Genomic DNA, 12,838 nt, shown 5'->3' on the forward strand with positions numbered 1-12,838 from the left:
CTGTTGTCCCGCCGCAGCGGCAGCCGTTCCCTGCTGATCTCGCACTCCACCGGCGGTTGCGGCTCCCCCTTCTTATGGAAGGCCTTCTTCAGCCTCTCCAGCGACTTCTTGTCCTCGAGGAAGACCCGCACCCCCCGATCGTCCAGTGACTTCTTGGCCAGCATCTCGTCGATCTTTCGGAAGATCAGCTGCTGGCCTGCGTGTCCCGCAGAGCGATTCGGCCTCGCACGGGCAACAGGCGGCTTGGCCGTCGAGTCCCTGCGCAGCTCACGCTCGACCTCCTGAACAAACTCTGAAGCCTTTGCCTTGCGAATGCTGGGGAGCCGTTCCATTCGTCGGTCAGCAATGTCCTCGATGGCACGCAGGTCCTCGGGCGGGACAACGCGGGCGAGCTGGGGCAGGAAGGACTTTTTGTCGCGAGACATTAATAGATGACAGTCAGGAGGACTTGCGCTCGAGGCGGATGGTCATGGCCTTCATGCTGAGGTAGATGTCCTCGAACCGCGCCACCACTAGCTGCTGCTGCTTCACTAGCTCCTCGGGCTTCGGGTGCTCCTTGAACTTTATAGTCTTCACCAGGGGCTCGCTGAATTGTTTGGACAGTGTGTGCGCTGCGTCGATTTCGATGTTCGAGTCCCCGATGCATACTAGGTTGGTTATCGGCTCGCGCGGGAACTGCTCCCCCACCTTCTTGAAAGCCTCCTCCTTCCAGCGGTGGTAGTCGCCAGGGTGCGCTTCCTCGAACTCGCTGCGGGCCGAGATCACCTGGACCCCACGTGCATTGAGCAATTCGTGCACCCCTGGCAGGTACATGCGCGAGGAGTACTGCACCCAGCCACTGGCGGCGTTTGTCACGATGAACACAGTGCCGAACCCGATCACCTTCTCGAGCAGGCGCAGGGCCTGTGCATCGAGGGCCCGGAATTGCTCGGCGCCATCCGGAGTGAGCTCGGTGAAGCCTGTGCTGCTGAGGTAGGAGGTGGCGAGAATGGTATCATCCCAGTCGAGGATGATCACGGCCTGGTGCTTTTGGCCCTTGTCCTGCAGCCCGCTCAGCTGCACCCGCCCGATGTAGCGCTTGCGCGCATAATCGTCGGAGCCCAGGTCCTCGATCGTGAACTAGGACACCTCGTCGCTCTTCTTGCAGAGCCTGTCGCCCAGCAGGTGGCCCAGGTAGCGTTTCCGAATCTCGTCGCAGTCCAGTCGTTCCATTATAAATGAAGCGCGTCTGCCTGGTTTTCGACGTGGCCCGTGTCCTGGCCTGCCCCGGTCCCGCCCCCGCAGATTTCACGCTGGAAAAGGTGTAGTTCCGCAAGCGGGCCCACCTGCCGTAGCTGCTGCGGTTCATCTTCCGCAGTGACTTCTACCACGCGGCAGTGTGGAGTAGCCTAGACGGAGAGGCCACCAAGGCCCTGGCGTCCAAGGTATTCGGCCTCTACTACTCGAAGCTGACTTTCATCTCCGCCTCCAACCGCCAGCCGGATCCCGCGGCGCCATTCGAGCCCATGCCTATGCCGCGCTGCCTGGCGACGCTGTCCGCGCGAATGCCGGAACTGACCTCCCAAAACACACTGGTGGTGAGTTGCCACGCGAACCGGCTGGAGGACTACCAAAAGAACGACCTGCTGCTGCCGGCGATGCGGGGAGAGCATTCTGACAGCGAGCTGCTGGGGCTGGTGAAGCTGCTGGAGGGGCTGGAGCAGGTGGTGCGGGACAAGCAGCTGACGGACCTGCGGAGGATGCAGGTGGGGCGGCTGCTGGGGCATGTGAGCCGGCGGGTGGCGAACAGTCGGCAGCCAGAGGAGTATATCTGATTCAATTGATCTCGATGTACTGGCCGGGCGCGGGCTTGCGGGTGGCCTTGTTCACGCAGAAGTACAGCATCACCGCCAGGATTATCACTGCGATCGCCAGTCCCACCGACAGCCCGATTATCGTCCCCGCAGGGTTCCATTCCTCTCGGCACTGCCCGCTGCCTCCCACCTGGTACCCTGCTTCGCACGCCAGGCAGCTCGCCCCGTCGAGGCAGTAGTAGCAGCTGGGCGGGCAGGCCAGGCACCCCGCCCCGCTCGGGTAGTAGGTCGGCAGACAGTCCTCGCAGAGCTGGTTAGACCGGCAGGAGAGGCACTGCGCGGAACAGGGCACGCACACGCTCTCCCAGCGGTAGAACCCGTCCATGCATCCCTGGCAAACGCCCAGCGTGTTGCAGTAGTTGCAGTTCGCAGGGCAGTTCGCGCACTGGTACTTGGGTGTCAGGTGCTGCTCGAAGGTGCAGCTCAGGCACCGCACCCCGCCCGCCCCGTACATGCAGCTCGAGCAGCCTGTCGACGCGGTCTGCTCGCATGGGTTGTGCAGGCACTCGCTCTCGCCCGACTGGCAGGCCGTGCAGTCCAGCGCAGACACGCAGGTCATACAGCCCGGCGGGCAGCCCAAGCAGAGGACCAGCTCGTCGGCCTCGATGTTCACACTGGCCATGTAGTACCCGGAGTTGCACTGGGTGCAGGTGCTGCCGTCTCGGCACAGCTTGCAACTCAGCCCCAGCGTGCAGGGCTGGCACTGTCCGGAAGAAGAGTACGTGGAGGGCGGGCAGGCAGCCCCTCCCTCGGCCGGCACACAGCCAGTGTCCTGTGATTCTGTGCCTTCGAAGCAGTCCGTGCAGCCCTCGGCAGTGCAGTTCTCGCAGAAAGGTGGACAGGCCAGGCACTGCCCGTCGGAAATGTAGTACCCTGCCGAGCAATTCAGGCAGGCAGTAGTGGAGGCGCAGGATGCACACCCCTGCAGGTAGGGACAGGGCAGACAGCTTCCAGCCAGGTAGGACGGGAAGGCGCTGGGCGGGCAGGCCTGAGTCGTGGTACAGTTGGTGTTTTCATTGGCGCAGGTGCACTGCCCCTCGGAATCAAGACTGTACTGGTTGTCGCAGGCCAGACACGCACTGACGGAGGTGCACTCTTTGCAGCCAGTGGAGCATGGCTGACAGCCATTGAAGCCCAGCAGATCGGTCATGTAGGCGTAGGGGGGGCACTCGGCACAGCCGCTGATGTTGTAGGCGACCACCTCGCAGCGGAGGACCTGGAGGGCGAAGGTCTGGAAGTTGATGCGCTGGGCGTGCGCGAGGGTGAGCAGCAAGAGCATCATTTAATCGGATCATGGAGGAGCTCGAGCAGGCCAGCTACAGCTACACCTGCGGGAGTGGAGTGGTGACCAGAGTGCGGCCGGGACACCCGCCTGAGCAAGAAGGACAACGTCAAGTGCACCTACTGCGGCTACCGCATCCTCTACAAACGCAGGGCCACCGACCTCAAGCAGCCCATCCAATACGAGGCTGTCTGATCTTTATATGCCCCATTTCATGCCCCCTGCCCCCCAGGACTTCTGGACAGGGCTGTCCATCTTCGATGTCCTGCCCGTGCTCGGCGTCGCAGGGCTGATCTTTGCAATCTACAGGGTCTACGAGTGCAGCCGTTCCACCACCACACCTGCAGCCGCTCCTGCGCCCACGCCAAGGTTCCAAGGTGGCAGTTACGACTATCCTGAAGAGTGACATGTAATCACATGTGGCCCAGTCGGCTGTAGTGCTCGATCAGGGTCTGGACAGTGCGGTCGCCTTTCATCTTCGAGGTCTCGAGCTTGTCCCGCAACTGGTCGAGTAGCCGCTGCCGATCCCTCTCGCGCTGCTACTTGAGTGTGTGTGGCACCCTCGCGTAACTAGCCCGTCCGCGCCTTGAATCAAAGCCGTTCGTGCTTGATCCCGCAGAGTAGCCCCCCGCCTGGCAAGCATAGCCCTGAGAGTAGTCAATGCCTGCACACCCGCTTCCAGTACCGTAGGCACAGTAAGAGGGCCCGCGGCAGGCTGAAAAAGCCGGGTAGTCTGAGAAGTCAGAGGGCTCGGGGTGGTAGGGGAAGGGGGAGTTGGCTTGGTTGGAGAAGGCTACTCGGCTGTAGATGGGGGACCGGTGCTGAAGCTGGTACTGTTGCTGGTATTGGTATTGCTGGGGATGGGGGTGGTAATGGCACTGTGATGGCTGTGGCTCTGCGGGAGAGGGAATGCGGGCTGTGTACTGAGAGCGGGTGGCCTCCAGAGACGGGGTTGGAGGCGCAACATTCGGGACGTAGCGGCTGGTGGCATGTCTCGCGACCGGCATCAGGAACCTGGCGTGGTTGACCTGCTCTTTCTCGGGTTCGTGTCTAGGACATTGGATACTGGCCATCGACTGTACGGGCTGGATTGGCCTTCGCTGCACTGGCTGATAGGCCTGCTCCTGAGGCTCTTGAAAGTGCTTGCTGACATTTTTGTAAGGCCTTGGTCGGCTCGTCCCCCCTTTCGGCTATGCCTCGACCACGCGCGAGGTCATTTGTCGGATCTCTCCCAGGCCTCTTCTGCGTGACCCTCCGACTGACTCGACCCTCCTTCTTAGACTGCCTGTTGAGAAGGGCTCGCCTGGGTCTGTGGTCAGTTGGGGCTTGCCTGTGGTTACTTGGGGCAGGCCGAATGGAAACGGGGTCTGCCGGAGGGTGGTTTTCAAGGTTGCTGCGGTAACGGAACCTACCGGGTTGGTCGAGACTCGCCTCAGAGAGGGAAGCGGAGGGGGAAGGCGGGCTGGAGAGGTAACTGGAAAGGCGGCTGGAAAGGCGGCTGGTTTCTCGTTCATCCTCAACGATCTGCTCAAGCTGCGGTCTCATCCGTTAACCCACGAATTTTACTAATAAAAGGTCAGGGCTCCAGCTGATCGAGCAAGGGGTTGACGGGCCCCCTTTTGCGGGCACTCACTAAGACGCCCACCCGGTGGTGCAACACCACCAGCAACACCGCCCCCAGGATGTACAGGTACGATGCCAGGTCCTTGTAGGTCACGATCGGGTACACTGGCTCCACGAGCAGTGAGTAGGCCAGGTTGATCACCTGGTACACCAAGCACAGGCACAACAGCGCAGGCAGCGAGCTCGCGCGCACGGTCACCGTCGAGAACAACAGATCCGCGTAGAGCAGCAGCAGGGGCAGCAGGTGAATGAGCACGTTGGTGCAGATCACGGTCAGGGTTTTGTCCTTCACGAGCGGGAACAGCGCGGCCCAGTACATGAGGGTAATCGCAAGCTCCACCGAGAAGGCCAGCTCGTAGACTAACCCGATGGCTTGCCACGGAGCCGCGCGGCTGGTCAGCTGCCCTGCCAGCGAGCCGACAAGGTAGAGCGTGGTCAGAGAGTAGCCCCACATGGTCAAGTAGACGAACTGGGTCAGCACGTTTCGGTCCTCGACCAGCACCAGAAACCCCAGGAGGAGGACCCCTCCGCCGAGCATCAGGAAGGCGGGGTAGAGGGTCGGCTGCAGTCGGGCGTGGATGGGGGTGATGGGGTGGCCAGAGTCCAGCAGTAAAGAAGACATCCTCCCAATCATATCCGTAATTGTGTACACTGTGACAATCACATTTCGGCAGGGATGATCGCCCTGCAGGGGTTGGGGTTGGGGTTGGGGTTGGGGTTGGGGTTGGGGTTGGGGTTGGGGTTGGGGTTGGGGTTGGGGTTGGGGTTGGGGTTGGGGTTGGGGTTGGGGTTGGTGGCCGAGCGGGCGGGTGTGTCCCCTGCGAGGGCCTCCATGCAGATGGGGCAGTCCTGGTCAGTGCTGATCGAGACAATGTACTGGTGGTAGCCGGGCAGCAGACAGCGTGGCACAAAGAAGCGGGGGCCGAGGCAGCGCTGCAGGAGGAGGAGGACCACTTGAAGCAGGTAGGCGGTGATGGAGAGGACGCAGTAGAGGTGGTTGGGCTCCTGGAGGTAGATGTTTTCGGGGCAGCCGTTGTAGTAGAGGGGGAGGACGAGGCGCAGGCCCAGGTAGCCGGCCAGGTACTCGGGGCGGACGTGGGGGCGGTTGCCCTGGATGGCGTTGTGGGCCACCTGCGGCAGGATGATGAAGGAGGGCAGCAGCAGGCTCCAGGTGTCGAAGGGGAAAAAGTACATGAGCACGATCTGTCCGATCATCACCGCGTAGAAGCTCAGGTAGAAGACTGTCAGTTTGCGCCGGAATTGCTGGGGGTTGCCGATCTCGTGGGCGTACTTGGCGCGCCAGGCCAGCATCACCAGCCGCATGTCGAACAGCAGTGACAGCACTGCCGCCAGCACCAGTGGCGTTATCAGGTACACGTAGTACTGGTCCTCCCCCATCAGGAACTCGAACTGGTTTATCGTCAGGAACAGGTCCTGGATGCTGCACAGCATCAGGGTCGTCAGGCTGTACTTGCCCGCCTCCCCGTTGCCCTCCACCACCCGGGTCAGCCGGAACGCGCACCCGATCTGCAGCAGGATCAGTCCTGACACGAACACTGAGTACAGACCCGCCTTCATCGCCACCGACTGGTACTTGGCTGACCCCGATACACCCAGCCCGCAGTCGCTGACCAGCTCCACCTGCGCAGTCGTGTTATCAGGACGCAGTTCCGCCCCTCCCACCAGCGTCACCCTGAACTCCCCTGCGCAGCTCTCATGGCCGACCACCCGCTCCCGATGGTATCGCTCGATGCGGACGGCTGTGCTGCCGGCCCAGCCGTCAGGCTGCAGGTGCTCTGCGGTCACCGGCAGGAAGGCCAGCACCACCCAGGCGTTCTCGTACTTGGGGATCAGAAACTCGAAGACCAGCTCGTTGACGAAGGGCCGCTCGATGATGAAGATGTCCTGGGTGTCGTATGCAAAAACCAGGCGCATGTCACCTTCCTCCTGCAGCTCGTGGTACGGGGCCGCGGCCTTCCAGGACCCCGTGAACTCGTAGTCCACGAAGTCGGTCGATATGTTGCGCGAGGCCAGGCCTGCGCCCAGCATCAGGGTGATCATTTATTATGAGTCAGGCGGCCAGCGCGGCCAGCAGCAGCACGCCTGGGAGCAGCAGGCTTCCTGCGATGTACTTGTTGAGGCAGTATGCGAAGGTGCCTTGGAGGGCGGGGTCCGCGGAGGGGTGGTCTGTGAAGTTCAGGCAGTACACCACCTCTTCGTTCCAGGGCAGGTCCAGGCCCTCTGCTACATCCAAGTCACGCTCAAAGCTCACCAGCACGTGTTCCTCGGCCCTGACGATAGAGCTGCCCAGCTGCACCGGGGTTGCAAGGTCTGCCACGAACGACTAGTTGCCAGTCTGGTTCCGGACCTGCAGCTGAAATCCCGCAGCACCCTGGTTTACAGTGTACCAGACCGATTGCTCCTTAATCTTGAACCCCGCAGTGAGATCGAGCAGGAAGGCAGTGCGGTGACTGTAGGCGCGGAGGGCCAGCATGGAATGCCGCATGCGGAAGGCCTGGTTGACCATCGTGAAGGAGTAGACCTGGTACCAGTTGCCCGTGGCGGGGGAGTTGAACAGGTAGGAGGTGGTCGAGTTGCCGAGGTACACGTCCTGGAAGGAAGCCGGCCGGTCCTCGAGGGTGTGGAAATAACCCATGATGAAGGTGTTCGTGAGCTTGTCGTTGCTGGTCGCAGTGATGTTGTAGTACAGGGCGAACTTGACCACCCCGTTGGACGGCAGGGCCAGGTTGCTGCTGGACTGGGCGAGGGTCAGGGTCAGTGTGAAGTCCTTGTTGGAGGAGTAGCCAGTCCCCGGCAGTTCTCGAAGCCGGAAGGTCTCATCACTGGCGTTGATCAGCACGCTGCGGGCCACCCCTCCGTCCAGGTAGAACCCGTCAACCCCATCGAACGTGGTATACACCCGGACCAGCACATTGAAATTGTCAGAGATGTTCGACCCGAACCGGAGGGAGACCGTGCCGAGCGCAGGGTCGAGGCTGCTCTCGAGGGTGAGGAAGTTGGTCCGGTTGAAGATGTTCTGGAAGGGCTGGGGCAGGCCTGACTGCAGCAGCAGCAGCAGCAGCAGCATCAATAATCAAGTCAGAACCACAGCTCGTACTCGGGCGAGAGCACTGCTGCTCCGTGGCTGGCCTGCCCCAAAAAGCAGAACCGGTCCAGCGTGTCGTCGATGTAGAGCTGCTGCTCGGGGCTGCAGTAGAATTGCTACTCCAGCTGCTGGACCGCCTTGCGGCCTTCTTCGACAGTGTCGACTGCTCTTACGAATCTGCCTCCTGACAGGGCCAGCCACTTGCCGTCCGGAAAGGGGGCGCAGGAACTCGCCTCGGCTAGGACTGTCCTTATATTTTAAGGGTGGTCCTTGAGGTGAGCGGCTTGGCGGGCGGCTCTGGCCAGGGCGGAGATCGGCTCAAAAAGCTAGAAAGAGGATTAGTTGACCATCAGGTTCGAGTATGCGATGGGGGACAAGAGCTTGCCTAGGTCCTGAGCAAGTGTCTACTAAATCTCCTTTCTGGAGTACTCTCCTTGCTTGATTTCCTTGTTGACCAACTCCTCGACCTCGCTGGCGTCCAGCTCCATGACCTGCATCAGACTGCTCAGGCAGCCGAACTGCATCGCGTCGAAGCCGAGGGAGTCGTTGACCAGCTTGAGTGCAAGCCACAGTCTGCTGTCCAGAAGGGCTTTGAGGCGGCTGGCTTTGGGGGCCGGGGTGAGGGAGTCTGCGTAGATGAGGGGCTGAGGGAATGAAAGCAGGAGGGCGGGGGCTGAGTGGGGGACGAGTACCAGGCTGTGGTTCTTGGCTAGGAAGTAGCTGCAGAGGTCGTGGCCTGCTCCACTGTCAATTTTCTTAAGCTGCTCTTCGATCCTGGCCGGGAGGTCAGTCGGCCATTTCCCGCCCACAAGGACAGTCATCGCAACAGCAGCAGCCACAGCCACAGCATTTCTAAAGCCAAGGCTCCTGCCTTTCTCAAAGTCCCAGCTCAAATAGATCATGCCCCCCGCCTGCCCCCCTGCCGCTTTGAAACCGGCCAGCACCAGGTTGCGCAGCCACTGACCCTCGAGGTAGCGGTCAAGCTCGGGGTTGGTCTGCAACTCGAAGTCGGGGTGCAAGGCGGCCATCTGACAATGGACGGTCAGCTTACCGGGCTGCGGACGCAGCAGCACCATGACATCTCTGTCAAGATGGCAGTACAGCTTGCCAGCGTTGTAGTAAGAAGAATGGCTGCCGATTAGCATCACCCGGGCCGGACACTTCACGAACCGAGTCGGAGGTGCCCCAAAGCGCTTGCCGAACCGCCTGAGGGCCTCCACGTACTTCAGCTCGGTGTCAGTCTCGACCGCATATTTCGGCAGTGGATAGATCTCGCACAGGTGGGAACAGGCCTCCATTTAATCTTTCGCAGGGTTATTGAAGAAGGGCTGCTGAGGCGGGAAGGAGGCATGCCGAAGTGAGTTACGGGTGGCAGAGGGACGACGGAGGGACGGCGGGGGCGCAGGAGGGCCGCAGGGGGGACAGTGCCCCGGGTTTTTCGAAAGCGCGGGGCAAACAATAAAATTATTTTTAGAATGGTCGAAAGAGGCACAGTTATCCTGCTGGAAGTGGTGATCTTCATCGCGCTCATGGACGTACTGTTCGCCCTGTTCGTGACCCCACTGACCACCACCAACACCGACGAGCAGACCTACCCCTACTCGGCGGACATCGGGCTGATGGTGCTGTTCGGTTTCGGGCTGATGGCGGCCTACTACGAGCGGTTCTCGCTGACCACCCTCTCGATGCAGCTGGTGACGGTCTGCCAGTGCATTATCCTGTACATCTTCCTGGAGATCCTCTGGCGGTAAGTGTTCAACAACCTGTCGGTCACCCGGTTCACCATCCGCGCCTCGGGGATCGGGCGGTGGTATTTTGGGGCCCTGGCCTGCCTGATCTCCAGCAGCAGCTCGCTTGGCCGGCTGGGCTTCCTGGAGCTCTTCAACCACAACATCATCACGATGATCTTCTACACGCTGACCGAGGCCCTGATCGTGGACGAAGCTTTGATCTTCGACACGGGCAGGACCATGAGTCTCTTCAGCTTTGCGGGCACGGTCAGCTTCCTGCTGTCCTTCGCCTTCAAGAAGGATAATGAACCAGTCCCACCCGCCCGCATGCCCTCCACCCGCGGCTACGTGCTGGCCCTGGTCGGCACTGGCCTCTGCTGGGTGTTCTTCGGGTCGTTCAACTCGGCCAACGCGGTGGGCTACCAGCGCACCCTGGCCTACGCGAACACCTGGTTCAGCCTGGCCATGAGCACGCTCACCGTGTTCACCCTGTCCTACGTGATCCAGGGCAAGCTCGACCCCTACACAGTCATCTTCAGCTCGCTGTCAGGCGGGATCGCAATCGGCTGCACTGCGGACCTCATCAAGAGCCCCTCTGCGGCCCTGTTCATCGGCATCCTGGCGGGCCTCGTGGTCTTCATGGCCAACTGGCTGAACGCCTTCTCACGGTGGTCCGAGGACAGCACCGGGCTCGGCAATCTCAGCGTTGTCAGCGGGATGGTCGGCTCGATCATGTCCTGCATCATCATCACGTTCTACCGACACGACGGCGGCCGCCCCTCCGAGTTCGACATCAGCTTCCCCCGCAGCTTCGGCGTGCAAGCCGGCTTCCAGTTCGTCGGACTAATAATCGCGATGTGCCTGGGGCTGGCCTGCGCAGCGATCAACTACATGCTGCTGTTCCTAACCCGCTCCTCCTACGAATAGCTCACTGAGCGCGAAGGAATCATCCCCATCAACCAGGACGACAAGGGCCATGTTAAGTACCATGACTTTTACAATGACGAGACCGAACTTGCAATCCAACCCTGACATATCACATCTACAAACATCCACATACATCCACATACATCCCCATACATCCACATACACATAACATCCACATACACATAATCCACATACATCCACAAACATCCACATACATCCACCGTATAGCTAGACCTGAAGTCTTGGTGATCCCTCCTGCATGTCATTGTTGGTGTGCTGTCTTGCCCACCATCCAGATCGCAACCCCTCGACAGCACAAGGCCAGCCCTAACGCCCTGGTTTTCACTGTCCCCGATAGTCCCCGATAGCGCGGTGACCAGCCCGGGCATTTGTTCCATAAATTAATCTACCTGTAGGCTCACCGTCTTATATTTATTAAACCATATTAATTATCATCCAAGAGAATTATTTATAATTAATTTAATTTAATTTCTTAACTGGACGCGGGTCAGTATGCCGCCTAGAGGAAGGCCTTGATTGTGCAGAATATTCTTTTGTTGTGGTGGTGGGTTTTTGAGTAGTGTTAGAGGAACAGTCCGGCCAGCTGCAGGAACAGGCTGTGGCATTTGTCGTCCCCCCGGAGCCGGGCCATCAGCCGTTATAAGGAGCCCAGGCTCGCCTCCTCAGTTTTCTAGATTTATCGGAGGGTCTCTTTGAAACGCAGGGCCACCCGGCGACACACCCGCATTTCCAAGTCCGGGAAAAGATTTAATACCCTTAAACTGAGCACTTTGAAGATCATCCGCTTCAGAGTTTTTGACAGTTCGGCGGTGTCGTGGGTAGAGGGGTGCTGCGCCGGCAGCAGCAGGGGGGCCACCCAACAATGCTGGTAGAATACCGGCATCAGCAGTCCCGCTGAGAGTTCCTCCTTCTTTTATTTTTCCATATAATTGTACCAATTCACTTATAAATTTTAACTTATAACATTTTCTTTATTTTCTTTGGACACGTCATTTGGCCTCGTGCAGGCCAGCTGTGCCTCCCAGGTGGATTGATGGGTGGGATGGCCCGGGCAATGTTGTAACTGAAAACCCCTCTAATCCCCTCGCGCGATGCCACCGCCTCTCCGTTCCTGGAACGACAGGCCATCATGTACACCTTGAACTAGCAGAACATTGTTGTCAGAGTTAAAATTTAACCAAGGGAGATTTAAAAATTAATTCAATAATGAGTGCTGGAGAAGAATCAAGGTCCGGAAAGATGACCAGTCAGATGGCTGTCTTGAGGGAGTTGGTCGGGCAGTTTGGCATGAAGGGCGGTGAGGACAGGTCTAAGTCCAGGCCGGAGGAGGGGGACAGTGAGGGGAAGTCGGGTCGGCCTCGAGGCCGGGCCAGAATGATGTCGGTCCATTAAGAAAAAAACAAGTCGTCATAGCTCAGGCTCAAGCTATAGCAGGCCTGCTCATAGCTCGAAATCTCGAGAGTCAACCAACAGGCCGACGACGAGATCGAACGACATAAGGCCATGCAGTTAAAACTCGAATCCGAGCGGGAAAAGACCTGCGCGACTCTCCAAGCCAGCGCCCGAGAATACGAAGAGCAAAAGCAGCAGGCTCTCGGCGCTCTACAGGAATTGTTGAGTGAACATTCGAGGCTTCAGTCGGCCTGCCGTCAAGCCGAGCATGAAGAGGGCAGTGAGTTGTTCGGCCGGCAAGGGCATGTAAAATGGTCAGACGGGAGAGAGTAGACAGCCCTGAGGGAGGAGATAAAAAGGCTCGAGGAAAAAGCTAAGAACAGCAGGAAGAACAGGTCGGCGACTGAAATGCTCCTGCTGTCGAGGCGGATCAAAACCTGGCATAAAAAGCTGGAGACCATCCAGAAAGGCAAGCGCGAGTACAAGCTGCTCTGCAAGCGCAGGGCTGCAGAATGCAGCTGCAGCTGGCCTGCAGGCACCATACTACTCGAAAAGTATCAGATCACCGAGCCACTCAACCTGCAACAGTACGAGACCTACCGGGCCTACAGCCTTTAGCAACTAGCCGAGACAGTCATCCGAAAATACCCTCTCAGGATATTTCGCAGTCCTGACGAGCAACTCCTCGGGGACCTCTAGAGGATTCGAGACAAGGACTGCCCCTACCTGGCCGACCACGTGGGCACTGCCGTCGAGATGGGGCGGTGCCTGATCAATGTCGAGAGGTGGGTTGAGGGGCCTGATCTCAGGACTTACATGGATACCCATGAAAGCCTGACCGAGAAGGAGGCTCGGGTTATCCTGAAGGCAGTGGCAGCAGGCCTGGCAGGCCTATCGAAATTAC

The 12,838-nt window shown here is 59.5% G+C and overlaps 2 protein-coding genes across 2 annotated transcripts; one reads left to right on the forward strand and one right to left on the reverse strand.

Moving 5' to 3' along the window:
- Positions 1-438: 438 nt before the first annotated feature.
- LOC127595110 (uncharacterized) lies at positions 439-1,507 on the reverse strand. Its single transcript, XM_052056804.1, has 3 exons — positions 1,454-1,507; positions 1,326-1,388; positions 439-1,119 (listed from the first exon to the last, which is right to left on the reverse strand). The coding sequence occupies exons 1-3, from the start codon at positions 1,505-1,507 to the stop codon at positions 439-441; spliced, it is 798 nt and encodes a 265-aa protein (XP_051912764.1).
- Positions 1,508-9,339: 7,832 nt separating this feature from the next.
- On the forward strand, positions 9,340-10,521 carry LOC127595111 (ammonium transporter Rh type B-like). Its single transcript, XM_052056805.1, has 2 exons — positions 9,340-9,611; positions 9,708-10,521. Exons 1-2 carry the CDS (start codon positions 9,340-9,342, stop codon positions 10,519-10,521), a joined length of 1,086 nt encoding a protein of 361 aa, XP_051912765.1.
- Positions 10,522-12,838: the final 2,317 nt, after the last annotated feature.

This window comes from Hippocampus zosterae, unplaced genomic scaffold, assembly GCF_025434085.1.
Source record: "Hippocampus zosterae strain Florida unplaced genomic scaffold, ASM2543408v3 HiC_scaffold_402, whole genome shotgun sequence".
NCBI lineage: Eukaryota > Metazoa > Chordata > Actinopteri > Syngnathiformes > Syngnathidae > Hippocampus > Hippocampus zosterae.

Coding starts and splice junctions, on each gene's coding strand:
- LOC127595111 (XM_052056805.1), top strand. CDS start 9,340: ATGGTCGAAAGAGGCACAGTTATCCTGCTGGAAGTGGTGATCTTCATC. Junction 9,612..9,707: donor TTCCTGGAGATCCTCTGGCG/GTAAGTGTTCAA, acceptor CCTGATCTCCAG/CAGCAGCTCGCTTGGCCGGC.
- LOC127595110 (XM_052056804.1), bottom strand. CDS start 1,507: ATGGGCTCGAATGGCGCCGCGGGATCCGGCTGGCGGTTGGAGGCGGAG. Junction 1,389..1,453: donor GGTTGGAGGCGGAGATGAAA/GTCAGCTTCGAG, acceptor CTCTCCGTCTAG/GCTACTCCACACTGCCGCGT. Junction 1,120..1,325: donor AACCGCAGCAGCTACGGCAG/GTGGGCCCGCTT, acceptor GAGGTGTCCTAG/TTCACGATCGAGGACCTGGG.